Source organism: Biomphalaria glabrata, chromosome 12 (genome assembly GCF_947242115.1).
Source record: "Biomphalaria glabrata chromosome 12, xgBioGlab47.1, whole genome shotgun sequence".
NCBI lineage: Eukaryota > Metazoa > Mollusca > Gastropoda > Planorbidae > Biomphalaria > Biomphalaria glabrata.
The window spans coordinates 22,802,165-22,825,978 of NC_074722.1; the positions used below are offsets into that span (position 1 = coordinate 22,802,165).

At 39.0% G+C, this 23,814-nt stretch overlaps 1 protein-coding gene across 1 annotated transcript in view; it reads right to left on the reverse strand.

Moving 5' to 3' along the window:
- Positions 1 to 23,814, reverse strand: part of LOC106072757 (uncharacterized) — a 49,886-nt gene that overhangs the window by 7,479 nt on the left and 18,593 nt on the right. The window contains exons 3-12 of the mRNA XM_056005930.1: positions 21,416 to 21,549; positions 21,051 to 21,180; positions 15,290 to 15,438; positions 13,450 to 13,576; positions 6,109 to 6,249; positions 4,562 to 4,813; positions 4,258 to 4,407; positions 4,032 to 4,163; positions 1,625 to 1,718; positions 138 to 214 (exon numbers count right to left, since the gene is read on the reverse strand). Of these exons, the coding sequence (XP_055861905.1) occupies positions 138 to 214; positions 1,625 to 1,718; positions 4,032 to 4,163; positions 4,258 to 4,407; positions 4,562 to 4,813; positions 6,109 to 6,249; positions 13,450 to 13,576; positions 15,290 to 15,438; positions 21,051 to 21,180; positions 21,416 to 21,549 (1,386 nt within the window). The remainder of the gene's footprint in view (positions 1 to 137; positions 215 to 1,624; positions 1,719 to 4,031; positions 4,164 to 4,257; positions 4,408 to 4,561; positions 4,814 to 6,108; positions 6,250 to 13,449; positions 13,577 to 15,289; positions 15,439 to 21,050; positions 21,181 to 21,415; positions 21,550 to 23,814) is intronic.

Below are 23,814 nucleotides of genomic sequence, written 5' to 3' on the forward strand. Positions count from 1 at the left end.
AAGTTATTATTTTGTATAAATCATATAAGCTTAAGCTATTTATTTCAAGATTTTTAGTTCCATTAATAATAAATAAATGAAATAAAAAGAAATGGAAAATACATTTATGTTTTTCTTGACAGAAACACTAAACTTACTGTAATCAGGCCCTGCATTAACATCTGCAAAATATGGAATGAAAGCCAAATGTTCTTTTGCCTTCTTGAATTTGCCTCTGAAAATATTTATCACAAATATATTTTTTTTCTCATTCAAAATGCAAATGCAGCTCTGTAGACAAATTGTGTGCATTTATACAGAATATTGGTTTTGTATGGTGTTATAGATAAGGTAAAAAGTATTGTTATAGGCTGATTTTTTTTTGTCATTTTAATTTTATTCTAATAAATAAAAGAACTGAAAATATTATACTTCTTTGAATGAACTGCCAATTAAAGAAGCAGGCTGAAGACCTTTCAGACTCCTAATGAAAGGAAAGGATTGCTCCCATCCCAGTAGTCAGGAATAAGAGATTGACTTCATTGACCACAGGTGATCTCTTTGAGCCAAACCTGGTTTCCCCCACAATTGTATACGCTGTATGACCGTTTTGTGCACATTAGGTCATAATGTCTTGGTGTTTTGTCTTATCAAATATAGACGTTACTCAAAAAAAAGAAGATAATTACATCCTACGTGTCATGCATCTAGTCATGCATAATGACAATGACCAATGACATAAATTCTGCCAAGTCATTGGTTTTCCTGGCTGGCTCAGGCAACCCATTCCATGCTCTAATAGCATTAGGGAAGAGGGAGCATTTGTACAAATTTGTGCTGGCATATGGAACGATAAATGGGCCTTTATCTTTGTGTCTTTCTGAGTATTTTATTAGATTTTGTTTTTGTATTTGAAGATTATTGTTCAGTGTTTTATGTATAATTGCTTCTTTACTTTTGAGTCTTCTCTCCTGAAGGCTTCTGAATTTTAGTGATTTTACTAAAGGTATTACTCTAGTCAAATGTAAAAATTTGTTTGTTATGAATCTCGCTGCTCTATTTTGTTTCTGTTCCAGTTTCTTAATGTTTTCCTAAGTTGTTAAGGATGCATATTCTATTATTGGCCTAACCAAGGTTAAATAACATTTTAGTTTTAAGTTCTTATTTGATTTATAGTGGCAGATGGAACAAGGGTAGTGTGGCTTTCTGTTTTGTAAGTTCTTATATATGTGAAGTTATAGTGTTATCTCATGTGCACCTATCCATCTCTTCTCATGTGTAATCAATCATGCTACACTAAGGCATGGAATATACTTTGGCTATCTAACTCAAAGATTATTAACACAACTTATGAGTGAGTAAAATATTGAACTGATTCCTCATTCTAACCAGAATGTATGTAGAAGCATGCTACACTTTTATTTATGCAAACTTACCAAACAAAGGTCTTCAAAAGATATATAGATGAAAACAATTATTAAGATGTCAATGATCAGTGATTAAAGATATATTAAAGTAAAAATGAATAGAATGTTGATTGAACAGGTCAGAATATAATACTGACATCCATCTTTTACACTGGCATCAGTGCCTAGTGCTGATATTTTAACATGTATGTTTAAAGAATAACTGAGTTAGTACTCACTGTCTATGACAATATCCAAAAGCTAAGGCCAAACATGTTAACAAAACAAGAGCAGCCACACAGGCAGCTATCACAGCAGCTAATGGAAAGCTATCTGTTGAAGAAAGACACTCAACTTTTAAAAATTGCAGGTTATGATAATACTTTATTAAAAGGTGACAAGAGTGAGGCAAAAAATTTTTTTACAAGTAATCAAATCAGTTTAACTCCAACATTTTATGAACATTCCTACTTTTCTTAAGATGTCTGTTTATGTTTTCATCTTATAACTGTTGAACTCATTAGCTATTTGTGCCATGAATAAAGAGCATCTAAAGGCTAAGTTGGGACATTAAGAAAAAAAACTTCAGCCCCTTACTTATTACTACAAGACAAAGATTTTTTAAATGCCAGGAGAAAGAATAGCTGAAGCTCAGAATGCAGGAAAATGTCGTAATTGGAGCCGGATTAGAGCCCTTGGTGGAAGGAAGATACTTAATACTTTCTCCAGAAATTGTTCGTAAGTATACAAAACACTCAAAATTATCTATGAAATACTATTTCTGGAAATAAAAAAGCTTTAACTGATTAAGTCCCACATTTTATTTTGCTCCTTAGCAGTTAATATTTAGAAGTATTAATAAAAAGGATGTAAATAAACATATTAGTGAAATTTTAAATATATTTTCTTTACATATGTAGGCAAAGTAAAATTCTAAATTTTATAAGTAACAATGTTGTTTGTTTGTTTGTAAAATGTTTTTCATGTTTCAGATGTTCCTTCAGAGTTGAAGATTATTTACTTCCTAGTCCAAACCTCCCACAGTATGACAGGGGATGGGAGTGGGCAGGGTTTGAACACGGAACCATTGATAAGTCAGAACGACAATGCAGCATGCAAACTGCATGACCAGGCAGCCATCCAGTAACAGTATGGGTTAGATGATGAAAAATAATCAAAATACATCTGAATAACTTATCAATCTATTTCATTAGTTACAAGCATGTATAAAACAATGTCCTAGGATGACCATTACATCCATCCATTGGACAATAACATTGGTTGCTTTTTTCTATCAAATCTGATACATAGAAATACTTTTGATCTTGAACTGGAGCGGGGTAATGACAGGGGACCATGGGTGATCCTCATGTCCTTGCCTAGACATAAATATGTTCTTGCAACCTCTTTCCTTGTATTCTTGATAGAAATAATTTTGTCACCATGGATGAATTTAAAAATGCAAATATGTTAACTACTGTTAACTACAGTAAACACCTGTAGTGTAACTGAGTTGATTTTCTGCGTGCGTCCAGCGTGTCAGAAGGTCATGCCCAGTGTGTGTGTTTCATGTCCAGTGTGTGTGTGTGTGTATAGACTGCATCAGTGTTATGCGAGACGTGCTGATTTCATTCACTGTGGTCTAATTTTGTCGAATACAGCCATGTTATTGGTATACTAGTATTTGTTGTTTCATTACAACACCAATACCACTTTTTTCTTTGAATGGGTATGGTGTGCTTTAATTTCTAGCAAACAATGGTTGGAGGTGCCAATATATGCCACATTCTTATAACATATGCAGATTCAGAGGTGCCTATAAAACTATTCAAACTCAATACTATGATTCACTGAAGAATCACAGTGCTGAATATATTTTCCTTGAGTTTAATGCTCAAAGCAAGGATATCTGCCCCTAATTCCTTTGATTTCAGGTAGTCCATGCCTTCCTCCATGGTCAGAAACTTTTTTTTTATAAACATCTTGTATAAGAAAATATAATCTTACAATATAAAGTATAGAAATAATAGAATAAAGAAAAATGGAAATCCTATATAGCAAATATGAGCATGATGACCAATTACATGATTGTATTGTATCAGTGGCACCAAACATATTGAACATAAATATTTATTACAAATATGGTGAGCTATAAAGTTTCTCTTCAATCAAAGGTTTTATCAAGAAATAACCAAGAACAACTGATATTAGTTAAAGTCAAGATCATGACACTGATATCATGTTGCCAATAATCAAATCTTGGACCCCAAAATGGGAACCTGTATTGCTCCTCCAGGTCACCAGCTGGCTAAGGGGAAGTGGATTGGGGGAATGAACAACATTTTTTCACCTGTTGGAGGGATGTTTGAGAAACACTGAATTATTGGATTGATTTATTTGTTGGATAATGTCCATGTAGAGGAGAATTGTTTAAAAGAGTCAAATTTTCAAAACTGACCTTAGAAATATGAAAGACTAGCCTTACTATAGTCTTCCAACCAACCTAAAGAGTTTCTTCTAAACATTTTTTAAATAAGCATAAATCTGCATAGACATAGATTGTGCTAGTTGTTTTTTAATTGTGTCGTGACTGATGGACACACTTCTTTGAGAAATGATAGAAAAGAGAAAAAAGGGCATGTTTACCACTTTGTTTATCACCAGTATAGCCGCCAGATGGTATTACAACTGGTGTCTCTGTGGGAATCACAATGATAGTCACAGGCCAAGGGCAAACAACTTCTTGATTTATTTCTGAGCTAGTAAAAGCTGTCTTGACTGTAAATTAAAAAGAAATGGTTAGAAGATGATCAACAAATAATTTATTTAAAGCAAGCATTATGTTTTACGTAATGAAAAAAAAGTTATTTACCAAATTCACAAAGGAAAGACTTTTGCTGATCACAGACAGTGTCCCCCCATTGCCACATACCACCAACACCAACATTAGTTCTCTCTCTAAACATGTGTCCACACTTAACAAGGTTAAAGTTTCCATTGACAGAATTTAGTTGAGCACTTGCTAAAATCATGGAGAGAAAATGGATTTACAAACATTAAACATAAAAAGACAACTCGTGAATAGATTTTCTTTCATTAGTGTAAAATGATCATATCTAGGGTAACTCATTTTTTTAAAAATGTATAGCTTAACACTATTTCTGTTTATCACTTACTAGCATTGAAAGACCAGGCATAATTAGTTGCTCCTATCCAATACCTAGATTGACCATCCAGGAACTGAGTCACTTGGTTCATCTCATTCAGTTCATGCATGTTCCAAAGATCTCCTCCTCTCTGAACACAGTACGCTCTAGCAGCATACCAATTGTAGTTGATAGCAACACGTAACATACATTTGTCTCTCATTAGGAACCTGCACTCTGTCCCAGTGCACTGAGTGTTATTATTGCACTTTGCAGCTTCTCCTAGGATTGAAAGTGAAATAAAATAAAGGGATATAAATATAAAGTGATATAACTGTAGGCTATATCTTAAGCAGATTAGATTTTTAAAATGAAAAAGGAAATAGCAATAAGAAAGTAATATATGAGTGGTAAATTACTTGGTTTCCAAACGAGGGGTTTTGGGTTGAAATCTTGGTGAAGACTGGGATTTTGAATTTGAATTTAGGATGCCTCTGGGTCCATCCAACTCTAATGACTACCTAAAATTCATGGCCAGTCTTAGGCCGATTTTATACTTATTGCTCCTAATTGGGCCCTGTGCCTGGCAGAGGCCCTGCAAATTACATTTAACATTTCACTATCAGTTATAACTATTGTCATAGGCTTTAAAAAATGTAGGACTTAAAAAGTTAACATATTCTGTGATTCATAGGGTTTAGGTAACTTCAATTAACTTCTTAAATTCTTGAGTGCCATAATTTTAATCTTGTTCTTGGAGATATATCTAAAACGTGTTCAATTGCCATGACATTTTTTTGGAACCCTGCAGTGTAAATACACACAGATGGACTGCTATTAAAAAGCATGTGAAAAATCTGTTAAATTATTAGCAGAAACATGATGGGAATGTAGAATGCAAAGTTAAAAGCTGTAAGATTCCAAGAAAATGTGAGGCTGAATCCTTAGTAAAACTATAGAGAAACTATAGATTTTTGGTAGCAATATTTTTGTAGCACTCTTACTGTTTCAAGTAAATTTTACTGTCAAAGAACTTCAAAGTAACACCAAGTAATACAGCATGCAGGGATGACATCATATGAAAAATTGTGTGCTTTGATTTATGCTGATGAGCTTGCAAATGAGTTAGAAGTTGACCACATAATTTTTTGGAAATATTCGTTTTAATACTTTGTTATTATTTATAAGATGAGCAACAATTGTGAAGTTAAGTTTTGAGTTTCTTTCTATACATATTGTAAAATAGAAGTTGATATAATGATCTAATTAGTAGCAATAGTTGCCATTGTAAAAAAAATTAGAGTAGCGGTCTCGCAAACATACGTTAAATTGGGCCTCATATTTCATAAGACCGGTCCTGCTAACATTAGCTGGGAAAAGTAAAAGTCCTTGATAGTTTTGCTGTTGGCTGACCATATGAAACCCTCTTAAGTGTCGGCTAAAGAAAAAGATTGTCTTTACATCGTCTGTCCTATAGATCACAAGGTCAGAAAAGGGTACCTTACCTTTTACTTACTCATATATATTTATAACTCAGTCCCTTTCAAAAAAAAAGTCAAGAAAGAAAAAAAAGATACCTAGGCAACAGATAAAGGGACGGTTGGTAAAACAAGTGTCACTCCTCATTTCTCTGCTATCTTTGGTTTGCTGATCCACAGTGGCACATAAAATTTCAGTTTTTGAGAAAGCTTCAGAACTGGCTAGTTTGATCAGATTGTCTGAAAAAAAAAATTAAATTAAATTAAAAAAAAATGAAAATGAGAGAAAATTATATGATGAAGATTATATGTATTCAACTGCAATTCATCATAATTCATGTGTCAAAATGTTTTAACAGCCAGCATACATTTTATTAACAATAGGTGATACTTCATATCAAAATCATTAAGCACTGACTCAATTAAAGCCACCACACAATGCACAATAAGAAAAGTAAGGCATTTTGAAGAAAAATTGAAAAGCTATAATGATTAGGGCATACTTAATGCAGCAGAAGACAGCATTTAGTATATGGCTCCTTATGTTTCGGAAGACAATGAATACACCCAGGTGATTCAATAGCTTAGGATTCGTCTTGAGACGGGGCAGAATCTGGTGTGACTGATCAAGCCGATTCTGAAGCGGCAGAGTTTGCCACAGTTCATTACTATGTTGGAATCCTTCAATTCCTGAGGGACCATTCCTTGCTCCCAGCACAAACTTAGCAGTTCATGGAGTGGCTTCTGCAGGAATACAATCTCCTCCAGTGTGCAAGCATGTCAATGGCTGTGCTCAGTTCCTTTACCGAGGGTGTTTTGTCTAATTCCCTCAAAACTGAAAGTGATGGGAAGTTAGACAAAGCAATTGGCGAGATGACATTTTCAATCTGGTAAAGTTCTGCATAGTGCTCTACCCATTGCTCCATTTGCTTGATTTGATTTGATTTGTTGATTTGAGGCACATCGGCACAATTTAGGCCATGTCGTGCCTGCAGTCCCTTAAGGACTACTCTCTCTCTAAACAACAAGGGCCAGATTCTATACAGTAATATAATTAAAATTAAGGTCTATTCACAGTTAAAATGGTAAAGGTAGTAAAAATTTAAATATTTGGTAAAAATCTAATGTAAATAGTGCATGTTCACAAATTCAGAAATCAGATCTTCGTAGATAGCCCCACTTCCCGAATAAAGCCCAGTACCTTCCCAGGGTCGACATTATTAAATAGTGTTTTTAGATTAGTGGCTCTAAAATGTTTCGCCCTGACATCCTGGTATCTGGGGCAATCAACGAGGATATGTTCCACGGTGAGGCGAGAGTCACAGTACTCGCAAAGTGGGGGCTCCTCTCTCTTCAGTACAAAAGAGTGCGTGATGTAGGTGTGGCCAATCCTAAGTCTGGACATGGTTGTGCTACCACGCCTTGTCAGACCCTTAGATGTGGGCCGCCACCTGACATCCGCCACAATCTGCCTGAGTTTACTGTGAGTCTCAGCCTCCCATCGGTTCTGCCACTCTCGATAGGTGGCAGAGGCAATACTTTGTCTCAGGTCCGAGTAGGGAATTTGGGTTCCTGACACCGCATGATTTAGGGCTCTCTTTGCTTCTCTGTCTGCGGCTTCGTTTCCCTCAATGCCAACATGGGAGGGGACCCAGATGAAGGTGACATCCCTACGGTCGGCTGTTATTAGGTCCAACAGCTTCAGGCTCTTATGTACCAATGGGATGTCAGTCTTCATCCGCCCCAAAGCTTGCAATGCAGATTTGGAGTCGGAGCAGATTATAAATTTACTCCTTTCTGATGCTTTTACGGCCATAAGTGCAAGCAATATTGCGTGCAATTCGGCCGTAAAGATGGAGCAGCCATCGGGGAGTCTACGGGAGATTGTTTTGTTCCGAAAGGAGCAGGCACACGCGACCTTTCCCTCCATTTTGGATCCGTCTGTGTAGATGGTGCCACAATCTCCGTAGCTCTCCTGCAGTTCCCTAAAGTGGACTTGTAGTATGCTTGGGTCTGTATTTTCTTTTTTGAAATTAAGGAGGGATAAATTTAATTTAGGTTTATTCATTAGCCAAGGAGGATTCTGAGGGGTTTCTATTTTAGAGATTTGGTCAATGGGTGGGGTTAAATTTTGGATGGGTTCTCTCATTCGAAGGCCCAACGGCTGTATGACGTTAGGCCTTCGATTGTATAATTCTACCTCTGTGGGGTTAAATATGGAGTCAAAAGCAGGGTTCGTGGGGTTGGATTTTAGCTTGACTATATACTGCATTGCAAGCTTTTTCATTCTTATATCCATGGGGAGTTCTCCAGCCTCCACTTGGAGACTTGGGATAGGTGATGTACGAAACGCGCCGAGACAGAGACGCAGGGCAGCATTTTGTATTGGTTCCAGTATTTTTAGGTACGACTTCCTTGCTGCTCCATATATTATGGATCCGTAGTCTAGCTTGGATCGAATTAGACTCCGATAGAGCAGCAGCAAGGTATCTCTGTCAGCTCCCCAGTCCGTATGGCTGAGTACTCTTAGTATGTTTAATGACTTTTGGCATTTCTTCTTAAGTTCCTTAATGTGGGGGAGAAAATTAAATTTGGAATCTAAGGTGAGGCCTAAAAATTTTGTAGTTTTCACGACAGGGATCTTCTTTTTGTGTATAAATAGTTCAGGGTCTGGGTGGAGCCCCCTTGGATTACAAAAATGCATACTAACTGTTTTGGAGTCTGAGAATTTGAAACCATTATAGTTTGCCCAACCCTGAATTTTGTTTAAACATAACTGTAATTTCCTTTCTAAGGTGTTCATGTTTTTCCCATAAGTAAGAATGACAAAGTCATCAACATACAAAGAGCACTCTATGCCAGGGGACAGCGCATTTATGATGCTATTTATTTTAATGTTGAACAGGGTGACTGACAGAATGCTGCCCTGGGGTACACCCATTTCCTGGTCATGAGTGTCAGAAGCGGAGTTGCCCACTCGGACCTGAAATTTTCGATCTTTCAGGAATTCCTCCACAAAACGGGGGAGGTGTCCCTTAAGCCCCATAAGCGCCAGGTCACGTAGAATGCCATGTTTCCAGGTTGTGTCATAGGCCTTTTCTATATCGAAGAATACAGCTACTAGATGTTCTCTTCTGAGTAATGCATTTCTAATATAAGCTTCCAGCCTTACCAGGTGGTCAGTTGTTGTCCGCCCCTGCCGGAATCCGCACTGGTAGTTTGAGATCACTTTATTCCTTTCCAGGTACCAGACCAGCCTACTGTTAATCATTCTTTCCATGGTTTTGCAGATGCAGCTTGTTAGTGCTATTGGTCGATAGTTAGCTGGGTCAGAGCCGTCTCTTCCCGGTTTAGGTATCGGTATAACTGTGGCTTTCCTCCAGCTGTTTGGGAAAGCGCCTGTTTGCCACACACAGTTATAGACCCCTAGTAGGACTGCCAATGAGGGTTCGGGAAGGTGCTTGAGGAACTGGTAATGGATTTCGTCTTCTCCAGGCGCTGTGTCATGTGACTTGTCCAGCGATTCCCTCAGTTCCTCAAGGGAGAAAGGTTTGTTGTAGTCTTCATTGTTCTCTGACCTGAAATCAATGGGGTGTCTTTCCTCCCTGGTTTTGACTTTTTGGAACTCTGGCGTGTAGTGTGCAGTGGATGATTTTTCTGCTATTGAGGATGCAAGGCAGTCAGCTATTTCTCTGGGGGACGTGACAGTTCGTCCTTGGTTTTTCAAATGCCCTATTGCATTTGATTCTTTCCCTTTGATTCGCCTTACTGCCTTCCAAACCGCTCTAGCAGAAGTTTTGGCATCCAGACTGCCGACAAAACTTCTCCAGGAATTCCTTTTGGCTGACCGTATGGTTTGTCTAGCCTTTGCTCTAGCTATCCTGAATAGCTTTAGGTTTTCCTGGGAAGGATTCTTTATAAATGCAGCCAGTCGTTTTTTCCTATCACCAATAGCACTTTTGCAAGCTGTATCAAACCATGGTTTGCTAGGCCGTTTTGGATTTGCAGAGGTTAGGGGTACAACTTTCCTGGCTATACTTAGTAGCTTGCTAGCAAAGGTATCAGCTGGGTTCTGTTCATGGAGGATATTTTCTGTGATATCCTCAGAGCATCTTTTTTGGAATTGTTCCCAATCGGCCTTATTCAGTTTCCACCGCTGAGGTCATCCCAATGAAGGGAGATTGTTAGTAATGATGATTGGGAAGTGATCACTTCCCCGTAGATCATTGCTAACTGACCATTTAAAATCGTCCAGAAGTCCGGGGACGCATACGGTGAGGTCAATGCATGTGAATGATCCAGTTCCTGGGTGCAAGTAGGTCGGTGATGCATCATTAAGTATGCATAAATCATGTTGGAGGAAGATATCCTCCAGCATACGACCTCTTGTGTCGGTATTGTTGGATCCCCACATGGTGTTATGGGCATTGAAATCCCCAAGGATTAAATAAGGCCGGGGGAGTTGTTTCAATAGGTCCTCCATGTCTGTTCGGTTTAATGGAGCGCCTGGTGGTAGATACAGGCTGCAGCAAGTGATAACCTTGTGAAGGGTTATCCTAGCTGCTACGGCCTGTAGTGTGGTCTGTAGTTCTACCCTCTCATGGGGGATGCTATCCTTCACAAGGATACAGACTCCACCTGATGCTCTCTCTGCATCCTCAACATTCTTGGTGTAAGCACGGTAGCTTCGGAAGCTGATGCAATCTTTTAGAAATGTTTCCTGTAAGCAGACAGCTACAGGAGTCTCAGAGTCCATCAGTAGCTGCATTTCCTCGTAATTGGCCTTGAGGCCTCTACAATTCCACTGTACAATTCTGGAATCCATGGCTTATTCTAGATGACCTACTTGGAGCTATTTGGCCTTGGGAGGCCCCCGGAGGGGTTTCCCTTTATTCCAGTGACCTTGGTATTTTTATTCTTGGGTTTGGATGGAGAGGAGGACAACCCCCTTTTGGGGGAAGTCTTTCTCTCTGGAGAGGGGAGATCCCTCTGGTTAGAGCGGAGGTTATTTCCTCCTCTCTCACCTCGGGCATCCTCTCTGCTTTGATTTCTCCCCTTAGGGAGTTGGTCAACCTCTAACTCAGTAGAGGTTGGGGTGTCTGGCTGGGTTCTCTGAGGAGAACCTGTGTCAGACATGATGTCTCCGGGTTCTCCCGGAGTATTGGTTTTGACATGCTGCTCAGTCTCCATGCTCTCATCAGCGAGCACAGAGAACCTGTTCTTTAGCATGACAACAGGGCTTTCTTGTTTCTTCAGAGGTGTGTTCTTTGGCGGTGTTTTCTTCTGAGTTGGGGGAGGAGGAGGGGGTGGTGGGGTCAATGTGTCCGTCTGTGTGGCTATGGATCTTCCTTTCTTAGCAACAGCCTGGGCGTAGGTCTTTGTCAAGCCGAATTGGCCCTTGGGTAGGGCCAGTACAGCCGATTTCGCCTGGCTAAAGGTACATCCGTTTCTTGCCTTGTACTCCTGCACGGCAACCTCCTGTTTCCACACAGGGCAGTCCTTGGAGTAGGCTGAGTGGCCAGCTTGACAGTTTGGGCATTTGAACTGGGCTGTGCAGCCCTTGTCCTCATGACCCTCTCCAGCACATCTGGCACACACAGTGTTCCTCTTACAGACTGCCGCGCCGTGTCCATAACCCTGGCACTTGAAGCACCTCATGGGGCCTCACTGGAACTCGTAGGTATCCTGCCTTCACATACTCTGGCGGTGTCCTAGTTCCGAATGTGAGGATAATAGTGGCGGTTTTGACCTCCTCACCCTCCCTGCGCCTGGTAATGCGCCGGGCATGGGTGACTCCTTCAATGCCCTCCACTATTTCCTTCTCGGAACATTCCAGTAGGTCCCTAGAGCTGATTACACCTCTGCTGGTGTTCAGACTCTTGTGTGGCATGACTTCCACTTGGAGATCACAGAGTCTTCTGCATCTTAAAAGCCCATCAGAGTGTGTCTTGCTGTCTACTTCTACAAGGAGTTCCATTGTTTTGTGTAGCTTAGACACACTCTTGGGCTCTCCCACTACTGACTTGAGTCCCTTATAGATAATAAAAGGGCTCAACTTGGTCAGGCTTTTTCCCTCCTCTGTGCATCTAACCACCAGAAATGATGGCCAGGTGGCACAGCTTTTTGGGACCTCCTCTTTTTTATCGTCAATTCGTCGTTTCTTGCCCAGACATAGGTCTGGGGCAAGTAGTTTTGTGTGTGTTTTTTTGTCCATATATATTTTGGTTAATTCGGCACCTGTGCTCCCCACCCGCCATCGAGTCCAACAAGGGGACGGGCCATTCGGATGTCCAGAATGAGCCCGCCAGGGCTACACAGGTGCTATACTCAGTCAGCTGCTACATCGGACATGTGTCCGATACAGCAGCTCCCTGATTGACCCTCCAGCCACCGCCCTCCAGCATAGGTCGACGACCTATGCTGGTAGCTCGGCATGACCAGCCGGTTGACCCAGAGCGGGCCATCTGGGTCTCAGGTCTAGGGGAACTTGGAGCCAAAGTATTGTGTTGTGGTTTATCCTCAGATAGCCACCACTCAAACACCAGGATCTCTTTATCCCCCCTTACCCGTCGCAGTCCACGGCAAACGGACTGGTCTAGGACGTAGTGAGAATTTAAAGTTAAGGAGACAGTGAAGAGATCAATGAAGGCAGACTTAGGAAAAGAGGAGGCAGACACAATGATAGAAAAGAAGTAGGGCACTTTTGAGCTCCAAAAGTGCTAAGGAAAGAGGAGCGCAGTTTAACGTCATGTCTCGGGACGAGCTCCATTTGCATTCAATAATTCAGTTGTATACCAGTTTAAAGTCATCAGCTCAACATTTAACAACTATATCACCATGCTAACATCTTCATCATCATCATCACTCCTTTGAGTTCCTCATGGAACATAGGGCCTCGACAAAAACACGCCACTCTCCACGGTCTCTAGCTAGCTTTTTGATGGTTTCCCAGCTCTTCCTGGTCTTCTCTGCTTCTTCAAGTACACTGCGTTGCCATGTTCTTTTTGGTCTTCCTCTGCATCTTGTTCCCTGGGAGTTCCACTCTAAGGCCTGCCTAGCTCTTTTGCTGGTATCTTTTCTAAGGGTGTGACCAATCCATCTCCACTTCCTCTCTAAGATCTGCACTTCTATATTTTTCTGTCCACTCATCTCCCACAGTTTGGTGTTTTCTACTTTGTCATACCAGTGTATTTTTAGGATATTTCTCAGGCATCTGTTGATGAAGGTCTGTATTTTTTTTTTGTTGTGGCTTCAGTTGTTCTCCATGCTAACATCTTAAAGCAGTATTATACTAGATCAAACTTATCAGACATTTTAGTATGTCAAAGTCTTTTTTGAAAAATGCACCACATCAAAGTTTTCAACCAGAACATCATGTCGATGTCCTAATCATAAACATACACTTTGTCTAATAAAAACAACAACAAAAAAAAGTTTTACCTTCTTGAGCATGTACAATAAAATAAGTTTTCTTGTCTGAGTAATTGACACTGTCTGCTTTACATGGTGACATATATTTGGTTTCCAACTCATGCTTACAGTAACACTCAAAGGAAGTGCCTGAGCTCTAGTGGAACAAAAAAAAAAAAAAAAAAAAAGATTGAGACTTAAAGACAACAATGAAATGAAATCTTCAATGCTTCCATTCTAGATTAACATTCGTATTTCTGTGCAGAGATTTCTCAAGTGACACTATCCTTCAATTGATTAAATCTTATACATTACAGACATTCTTTCTTAACAGAAGATAATTATGTCCTACACATATTCATGTGTCAGTCTAGTGCATGTTAACAGTGGTCCTCTAGTGGTACAAAAATATGGATGTTATAAAATAATAAACTGCTTGTTAATTTCATTGAAAGCTAGACAGAATGGCGCCTCTGGAAGTAATACAACTTTATCAGACAGGAAATCATTATTTATAAGAGGGTTTAATCTGTTAACATTAAAAATATCTACTAGAGACTAACATTACGCATTTAAAATTACATTTAAAAAAAAAAATAACTATAAAAATGATTTAAAGTTTAAGAAAAAAAAAGTATAATTCTGATGTTATTTAATTAAATTCTTGAATGTTCTTAGTTATTTCTCAATAAAGATTTGTTTTGATTCTATATACATCGGCTTATAATTAATTTTTCCATTAAGTCATGTTTAATGATCTTCAAAATGCAGTATGATCTCATCAATATGACATTATAATAAATATAAAGTTAATACAATTATTACATTTAAATTTACATCATTGATTATTTTACCGATTAAAAAAATATAAGTCTAGATGTTAATCTAGAACTTAATAACTATAAAACTGCATAAGTGTGATTTGTCTTTACCATATTCAAATAAGTCTACTGTGACACAGTGAGGTAAGGAAAATAAACCAACACCAACAATTAATCTGGGTGCATCCATTGTCTTGAAAGACAGAATGGGCCATATCCAAGTATTACAATGACTAGGATTTCCTCTTGTATTTTATCAATAACATTCTCATAATACGTACAGTGTATTTTGATTGGCTCTCTAGAGGTTGTGAAGCATGAAAGTAACGTAAGCAGAAATGGCATTTAGTCAGCAATGAAAGCAGGGAATACCCATGATAAAAGTTATGTGATAGAAAATCTAGCAGTCTGTGTTATTGTACGTCATGAGAGAAAATGTTGCCATAGTAAATGAAAACAAATTTGGCTCCATAATCTTCATTATTTTATGTCAATTTTTTGTGTGCCAAATGGTAAGGACAGCAAGTTCGTGGGCTGTCTCCCACATCACCTACGCCTTGCACCGCCTCTGCATTTTAATTACAGACTTAAACTCTTTTAAGTTATTGGTTTTCCTAGCTGTTTCATGCTCTAGTAGCACAAGAAGGAACACTTGAACGAATTTGTCCCAGCATATAGAATAAGAAAAGTGCTTTTATCTTTGTGTCTTGCTGAGTATTTATAGGATTTTGTATTTGTAAGTAATGATTCAGTGTTTTATGTGTGACTACTACTTTACCTTTAGTCTTTCATTCTGAGGTATATCTAAATTTAGTATTTTACTAATGGTATGACTTTCTTGGTATTTATTATTAAATACTATTTTTTAAAAATCTGAGATAACATTGTACAGAAAAAGCAAATGAAGATTTGCAATGGCTTTTAGATTTAATTAAAATTATCTGGGCTACTAGGGCAACCTGAAGAAATAAAACATCTCATTTAGAATTTTCTAATTTAAACAGGCAATGATGGAAGTGAACAATGTTGATGTATACTACTTGACTTACGTGTAGAACTATAAACCTGGCACCTCTGTCATGACAAGTAGAAACACAGTAGTCAACACTCAATGTGTCACTAGTGATGGGAACACTGCTGGAATCGTCTTTGGGTGGTTGAAGTTCTGTGCAGTAGTTGATCTTGTTCACCAAAGTCACTGGGAAATACAAGCCACCATCATTAATGTGTGTATGTATTTACACAAAGGTAGGGAAACTCGTGTTTGTGTATGTGGATCTCTCAGCTGTTGTGATATTGTCTGTTTAGATTTAGTAAAAGACAACAGTCATTGCAGCTTGAAGAAAGTGTCTTAAGAATTGTCTTTGGGGAAGAAGATAACACTAGGTGAATTCATGCCATTGCTATTTGGTTAAATAAGTCAGCAAGGAAAACAATGAAAATAGTTTGGGCAAGTAAAAGCTTACTATGTCCTGAGTTAGGCCTACACATTCCTCTATAGAGAAATTAATTGATATGCCACCCTTAAGCTGCCTTTCTACAATTTCTCTTATCAGCTTGCAAACTGGAACATGGGTTCAGGGTGGACAGGGATCTCGAAACGGTTCTAACAATTTTCCTAGAAATTTGGCATTTTTGTGTAAATATTTCGGGAAAAAAAAAACAAGCTAATAAGCCACACAGGGAGAACTCTGGTTTGACCATTATGATTTTTCAAAATATAATAATGGTAGAATTAAATTTAATCTGGAGGTCTTGACTACACAGACATCAGCCGGTAGGTGTTGAAATAACAAGACGTTCAGGAGCATGTCTTGTAAGTCTCAGCTGGATCTAGAGGCCTTTTATTTGTTTCCCTCCTTTTATACTTTCCCATCTAAGTTTAATTTAAGATAATGAGAACATATAAAACTTTCTATTTTTAATTATTGCTTTTTAAAAGTAATTTGCTTTAATTGGTCATTAGAAAGGCAGTGCGTTTCCGCTCTTAGAGCAAATTTAAACTTAATTGTAACAAATTCATCACAAAAGTGCCAACATATTTACAAGAATCATAAATCGTCAGTTGTGACAGCAAAGTATCCGGTGAGACCAACACAATGTCGAAAGAACAACCAAAGAAGAAAATGACAACAAATCGCAAGAACAGTGGAACTATTTGCAATGGGGTTTTGTTACATCGAAAACAACACATCAGCAGTCAGTTGTGGTATTTTTAATGAGATTATGAAATTGAATTGTGTCAATATTCGGTGTACTTGAGCAACATCTCCCAACTTAGCACACAGACAATCATTTGAAAAAACTCCACAGAGTTCGAATCATAGTTTCTGTTCTCGACAATGGGAAGCGATGAATGAAAGCTCTGGGTTATATCACCGTTTAATACAGAAAGTATTTTAATATATAAATTATATATGATCATGTATTTTTCATATGAACAAAGTGTATTAAACATTTATTCATGAACGAGAATATGATGTCAAATAATCGCATATATGACTTTCTTTTGTTTGGCATTTAAACAGTAATTACTTACATAAAAAGGGAGGGGGGGATTATGATTAATTGATAGTGGAACCTCAGTCCTCAACTGCTACTACTTGTTGAAAAAGGTTTGAGAAGCCCTGGCACATAGGCTATCCATGTGCCAGTCTAGACATGCATGTTAGTTAAACTAGGAATAAATTAGCTTAACATAATTAAAACATTGCATTGAAAAAAACAACAACTCTGTTGATGTTATAGCCTATCTGGAATAATCCCTTTTAAGAAATAGGAAGTGGAAAAAAAAAAAAAAAGAACATGTGGGGAACCTACACCTCAGACTTAAAAAAAAAAATTATATAGGTCTAACTTCTTCCAGAAGAATGTTACACAAAAATGTTTACATCTAAACCATATGTTTAAGATACATTGACAACAAAGAAGTCATTTTGCACATGGGCGTAGCCAGGATTTTTTTTCGGGGAGGGTTTTGGGGGGGGGGATTCCTCCCCCCCCCCCCCCCCCCGCGGAAAAAAATTATATATATATATTGTTACGACCCTATTGGCGGCGCAAAAGGGTTAACTCAGGCTCAGCTGACACACACGTGAATCACTCAGGTCAGCGGGGCCATGGACAAGGGACAGTACTACGATTACACGATTACACGCAAATATGACCAATGTTATGGTCATGTGATCGAAAGCCTGCGTGTACGAGAGACAGTGTGTAGGAAAGCGGCAGTTCAAGACTGGAGAGCGTCGAGACCGGGACTGTTAGTCGGCCATGAAGTCGGTCCTGGTCGAGTCCTCATGTGTTGATGTACAAGTCCAGAAAGAGAGACAGTAGAGTTTTGTACGGTGATCTACAGAGTGACATTTTAGTTGTTGACGTGTTTGATGCCAATTGTCTAGTATTGGCTGTTATCTACTTATTCACTCATTATTAAAGTACCCGATATTGTGAAGCTCTTGTTGTCAAGTTCTTGATGTGTTGATGTGTTGTGTTGAGTTTTAGCAGTGTTTACAGAAGACTGATTAGGAGAGAGAGAATCGTAACACTTGTGTCTTTAAGTGGGATTTCCTATGGCTTCTGTAAAACTGCTAGATGAACTGAATCTGAAAGAACTGCAACAAGAGCTGAAATGGCGAGGACTGAAGTACTACGAAAGGAACAACGAAACTCTTAAAGAACGTCTCCGGCAAGCCCTGGTGGATGAAGAGGAAGATCCGAACACGTTCCTCTTTGAACTCGAACCTGATGTGGTAGAGCTCTTGATCACCTTTAGAGAGCAGATGTTGGCTGGCTTTCAGAATGTGATCAAGGGTGACTCGCAGAAAGAGACAGATGAACAAACAAGAGAAGAGACCGAGACCAATAGTTCAACCAACGTTTTTGCTACAGACGTCCATGCCGTGAGTGCCTCCATCAGCCAGATAGAACAAGACAACGTCGTGTCTTACCTCAAGCCTGTAGCTGAGGACATTAAAGACATCTGTCAATCTGTCAGTGCTGATGGGAGGAACTCGAATCCTGATGGCTGCACCCAGATGTTTGGCAAGAACTTTGTGTGTCGAGCTTCGCAAGGAGAACGTCAACTCGAAGGAACCCATCGGCAAGGTCTGCACCCAACAGACGTTTGTCCTGCTGACGAGGCCATAGTGAGAAGCCCTGGTTCTGGTCAAGTAAGTGAACTGGAGCCTGATGCTGAAGATGAGGGTCCTTCGCAAGTGGAGTGCTGCCAACTTGCTCCACTAGTTTGCCCTCCGGACAATCCTGAAGATGATGTGTGCCACTATTTCCCCTCCTGTGGACCTGATACCCATTCCCAAAACCCATCTCTTGAAAGCCCTATGAAACAACCTGATAGGCCAAAGATCTTGGTGACCCCAGTCCTGACATCTTATCCCTCCCCATGTGCTGGCTGGCTGCCTTCAGTAGTGAGCGACCAAAGAAGGCGATGGTTGCTGAATCCAAAGTGGATGGCTATGCAACCACGACGTCTGTGCAACCAGGTGAAGGTCAACTGGAGCAGAAGGAGAAAGAGACATACGCAGTATACAACGCAGATGGCTCCATCGAGATGGCAGTATAGGCCCATTGTCGCCCCCACCGATAGACCTCCTCCTGCATCGATTCATCTCCACTGCCCATGTCGTGTGATAGATTTTGTCCGGGACGGACAAATCTGAGAAGGGGGCAGTGTTACGACCCTATTGGCGGCGCAAAAGGGTTAACTCAGGCTCAGCTGACACACACGTGAATCACTCAGGTCAGCGGGGCCATGGACAAGGGACAGTACTACGATTACACGATTACACGCAAATATGACCAATGTTATGGTCATGTGATCGAAAGCCTGCGTGTACGAGAGACAGTGTGTAGGAAAGCGGCAGTTCAAGACCGGAGAGCGTCGAGACCGGGACTGTTAGTCGGCCATGAAGTCGGTCCTGGTCGAGTCCTCATGTGTTGATGTACAAGTCCAGAAAGAGAGACAGTAGAGTTTTGTACGGTGATGTACAGAGTGACATTTTAGTTGTTGACGTGTTTGATGCCAATTGTCTAGTATTGGCTGTTATCTACTTATTCACTCATTATTAAAGTACCCGATATTGTGAAGCTCTTGTTGTCAAGTTCTTGATGTGTTGTGTTGAGTTTTAGCAGTGTTTACGGAAGGCCTGATGATTAGGAGAGAGAGAATCGTAACAATATGTGTGTGTGTGTGTGTGTACACAATTAATCTTTATTACATTCTGACCTTTTCTGAAGACGTTTATTGTTTATTGTAGACTCCTCGCCCTTGCTAGCAAGGGGGTCTGGGGGAGTTCGCAGCGCTCCCCCAGCGCGGGGCGAAGCCCCGCCGCCGAGCACTATTTCTGGTATTGAAAGCCAACAAAATGCATATTCTGAGGTATCTACAGTGCATTATCTTGCTATTAAAAATTTTTATTTCACAAACCTAATGTGCTATTCTTACTGACTTAGACCCTCTCGCGCCGTTGGGCGCATTTTCCGGCAAGCTGTTTCCGCAACTCTTATTTTGCGTAATTCATTTTGTCGGAAAACATGTCCCGCAAAACCTCATGCGACGCTCTGTCACAACCTTACTAAGGATTCGACTCCCAGTTCGGCATATGATTTCTTTGATTTAGACCCGATCTCTATGACTGACTCATAAAATCTGTCTTAGCCATCTTTGTTGAGACACATTTAATGATTTTCAATTTCGGCAGAAGACTATTCACACTTAATTAACGGAGCCCAAGCCACTGGTAGAAATTTGTAACCTTTCTTGACTACGCTCTTGGAATTAAATGCCTGTTAAAGAAAAAGCCATCTGGAGGAGGGGGATTTAAACTCAAAACCCCTTTGGCTACGCTCTTAGAATTTTTAGTGTGTAATTTGCTTTTTTTTTTATATCGAAGAGGTACTTTTTAGCTTCAAACCCCAACTGGAAGGGGGAGTGGGGTTAAACTCAAAACCCCTTTGGCTACGCTCATAGATTTTATAGTGTGTAATTTGCTTTTTTTTATATTGAAGAGGTACTTTTTAGCTTCAAACCCCAACTGGAAGGGGGAGGGGGGTTAAACTCAAAACCCCTTTGGCTACGCTCATAGAATTTTTAGTGTGTAATTTGCTTTTTGTATATTGAAGATGGGGTTATCGTAAATTTGGATGGGTTTTTTAAATCAAAATCTTCCTCAACTGTGCTGTTGGAATTTTCGGGATTGTTGTTTGCATTTTTTTGTTTTGTTTTATAGAAGAGGGGGATTTAACTGCAAAAACCTCTGGTAGGGGGTTTAAAATTCAAAACCCCCTGTAGGGGGTTTTAAACTCAAAGCCCTCTGGTAGAGGGATTTGTATCTCAAAACCCCCTGATAGTGGTTTTTAAAATCTCAAAACCCCCTGGTAGGGGGATTTAAACTCAAAACCCCCTGGTAGAGGGTTTTTAACTCAAAATTGCCTCGGCTGTGTTGTGGTAAGTGATGAGTTAGTATTAAAATCTCACCTAAAATAAACAAAATGAAAGCAAAAATCAGTCACTTAATTCCGTCCCCCCCCCCGCAGGGGGGGGGGGATTTCATTTCGGGGGGGGTTTGAACCCCAAGAACCCCCCCCCTGGCTACGCCCATGATTTTGCATATCGCAACCAAGGCGTCCAAGGGGTATCGGCTAAATAACTAAATAGGGCCTGTAGCTAATGTCCATTAAATAAAAGTAGATGTAGGCCTACCCTTGATACGTTTATTCACTTTGCTTGTGTTGACATTTAGAGCACAAATAATACAGCAATACATAATTAAAAAAACAACAACAGCTCACTGTTAATCCAAAAAAAATGTGGATACCACATTCCAACAGCGTTCAGCCACATATCATCAAATGTGGTCTCAGATATGGATGCCAAGCAGTTCATTAGATTAGGGCGGGACTGCAAGAAGGCGTTGGGGTGCTAAGAAAAGAAATATAACAATTCATCAATCATTAAGTCAGATAAATTAATGTCATTAACATAACTATCGTAATTCATAACACTAAATTTAATATTTATTAAATTTATTACAGAGAAATTCTTGGTATGCCACCGTATGCTGATTATAAAATAAAAAAACAACTATAAATTTGCTTTATAAAGTGAACATGTTATGGTCTGTATGAACAAGAAAGCATTAAATGTCTAAAAGTACCTGATAGAGAGAACCTCCTGCTCTTTCACATGCAGCCTGAGCTGTAACCCAGTCATAAGCTGTTTTAACTGGAACCAGACATTTCCCATCTTTAGGCAGATTTATACTTCTCTGGTGTGAGCAAGTGTTACCAGCTATAGAATGAGAGCAAATAAAGAAAACACAAATAGTTTAGAGATATGCTTATAGTAATATATTAATGGGACCAAGATTATCAGTAATTCAAGACCAAGAGTACAATTGGAACAATGTTAAAAAGATAGTTAGTGTGGAAACACAAACTCAGAATCAGCTCCCGAAGTCTATTCAGGCAGGTAAAAAGCAGGTTTCAAAATGTTCAGCCTACAGACTATCTCCATCCATACAAAAAAGAAGAGTGCGTGTTGCCGAGATTATTGTATTGTTGGGACATGATGCTGCAAAGTATGGAGATATATCAATGTTATTATTAGTATTTGCCTGCATTGTTCATATATATATATATATATATATATATATATATATATATATATATATATGTATTTAATGAACTGATTGTTAAAGATATGGTTCCGAGTGAGACTGGCCTAACTGAATTGAATGATGGTTTTGTAAATGGCCAATCTCTCATTCAAGGTCTCAATGAAGAGCCTTTCCATTTGGTTATAAGTGTCAAAAGATGTACCGTTGGTGGTTGTGTATAAACTATCACTGGTATGATAGTAAAGTACTGCTTATCAAATTTTGGTTTAAAATATGTGTATGACTTCTAGGGGTACTAAGTGCATTTCTCTTCTTTTAAAAGATAAACATTTTTTTATATTGTTAGCAGCTTGTGTACAAGAAAACATTTAAGTTTGTACTACAAAGATTTTTAAAAATCATTATTTCAGAAAAAGAACAAAACCACTCGCACACATGTTTTGAAAAAATACAGAAATATCGAAATCTCCACTCCCTTATCAATACAGTCTCCCATGAATTTTACTATTGATATTTGTAAAAATTGTATTGCGTGTTTTTATGACAAAACTGCTTAAATATTTAATTTAAAAAAATAAACGGTTTGTTTTCGGAAAATATAAACTAGCCTTTGCACCAGACCATAGCAAAATCTAAAATAGCATGATATTGGGTTTTATATAAAACCTATTTCACCTCCACCTGTTTGGTGCATAAAGTAAGTGCAGTGGCAGTGGCTACATAATATGTGGTCTTGCAAACTTTCCTTTTTGTCATTATTTACACCCTTTTTGAAACAATATCTTAAGTCCATCATCTACTATATATTTTCAAGTTACCATTTACTGGTTCATCAAGATATCTTTTAAACTGTCATACTGATCAGCATGAAATTTCGTACACAGGTTTCTTTTACTTCCTAGGCGCTTGCTAAGAACCGATTTTGATAGATTCGCAACCTAATCCTAGTAGGATCAAAAAGATAGGTCTGGATTCGTTTTCTTACGATTGAAGGATGGAGATACAAATTTAAAACTAACCAGTAACCATAGATGCTATATATATAAATTCAAAATCTAAAAAGTGTTTGGTGATCAATCGGAGGATTCTTTAATTTAAATAAATAAATTTTAAAAAAATCCAAATAACATTTAAAAAAATCTCTCTCTCTCTCTCTCTCTCTCTCTCTCTCTCTCTCTCTCTCTCTCTCTATATATATATATATATATATATATATATATATATATATATATATATATATATATATATATATATATATATATATATATATATATATTGTTATTTCGCTACCTTCAAAAGGGTATTGATATTTCTTTTTATTTAGAGAACAAAATACCAAAAATAAATGTAGAACGGGGAACGTGAAGATGACATTCAATTGGGAACTTCGGGGAATGCAATTTTGTATAGGTCTGAAACTGATGGTATAGGTACATTACCTTGTTATAATACTATACTACTACTAATAATAAGGCTTGTCTTCGAGTCCGAAGATTAGTGAGGTATGCAGTATTTCCCGTGGCTGCGTAGCCCCAGCTGTGGCCTACATATTTTGCTACATCCAGGGCAAGCATAACCAGTGTCCGCAGGTGGTCGATTTAGATTTTCCCTTTGCCGTCTGCGTTTGTCCTCGGCAGCGGATTTTCTTTTGGTCTCAAATGTGTATCCCGTTGCCTTCGTGAGTGACCTCCAGCTGTCTCGTTCTGAGGCCGCATGCAACCAGGTGTTCTCTTCTATGTAAGCCAAGGAAAGTTGACGCCTAAGCTGGTCTTTGAAGCGTTTCCGTGGGGCGCCTCTGTTACGTCGACCAAATTTTAGCTCACCAAAAAGGACTGCCTTTGGCATACGTTCGTCTCCCATACGGGATACGTGCCCTACCCAGCGCAACTGTCGGACCATAAGAAGTCCCTCTATACTGTCCATACCGGCGTTTGCAA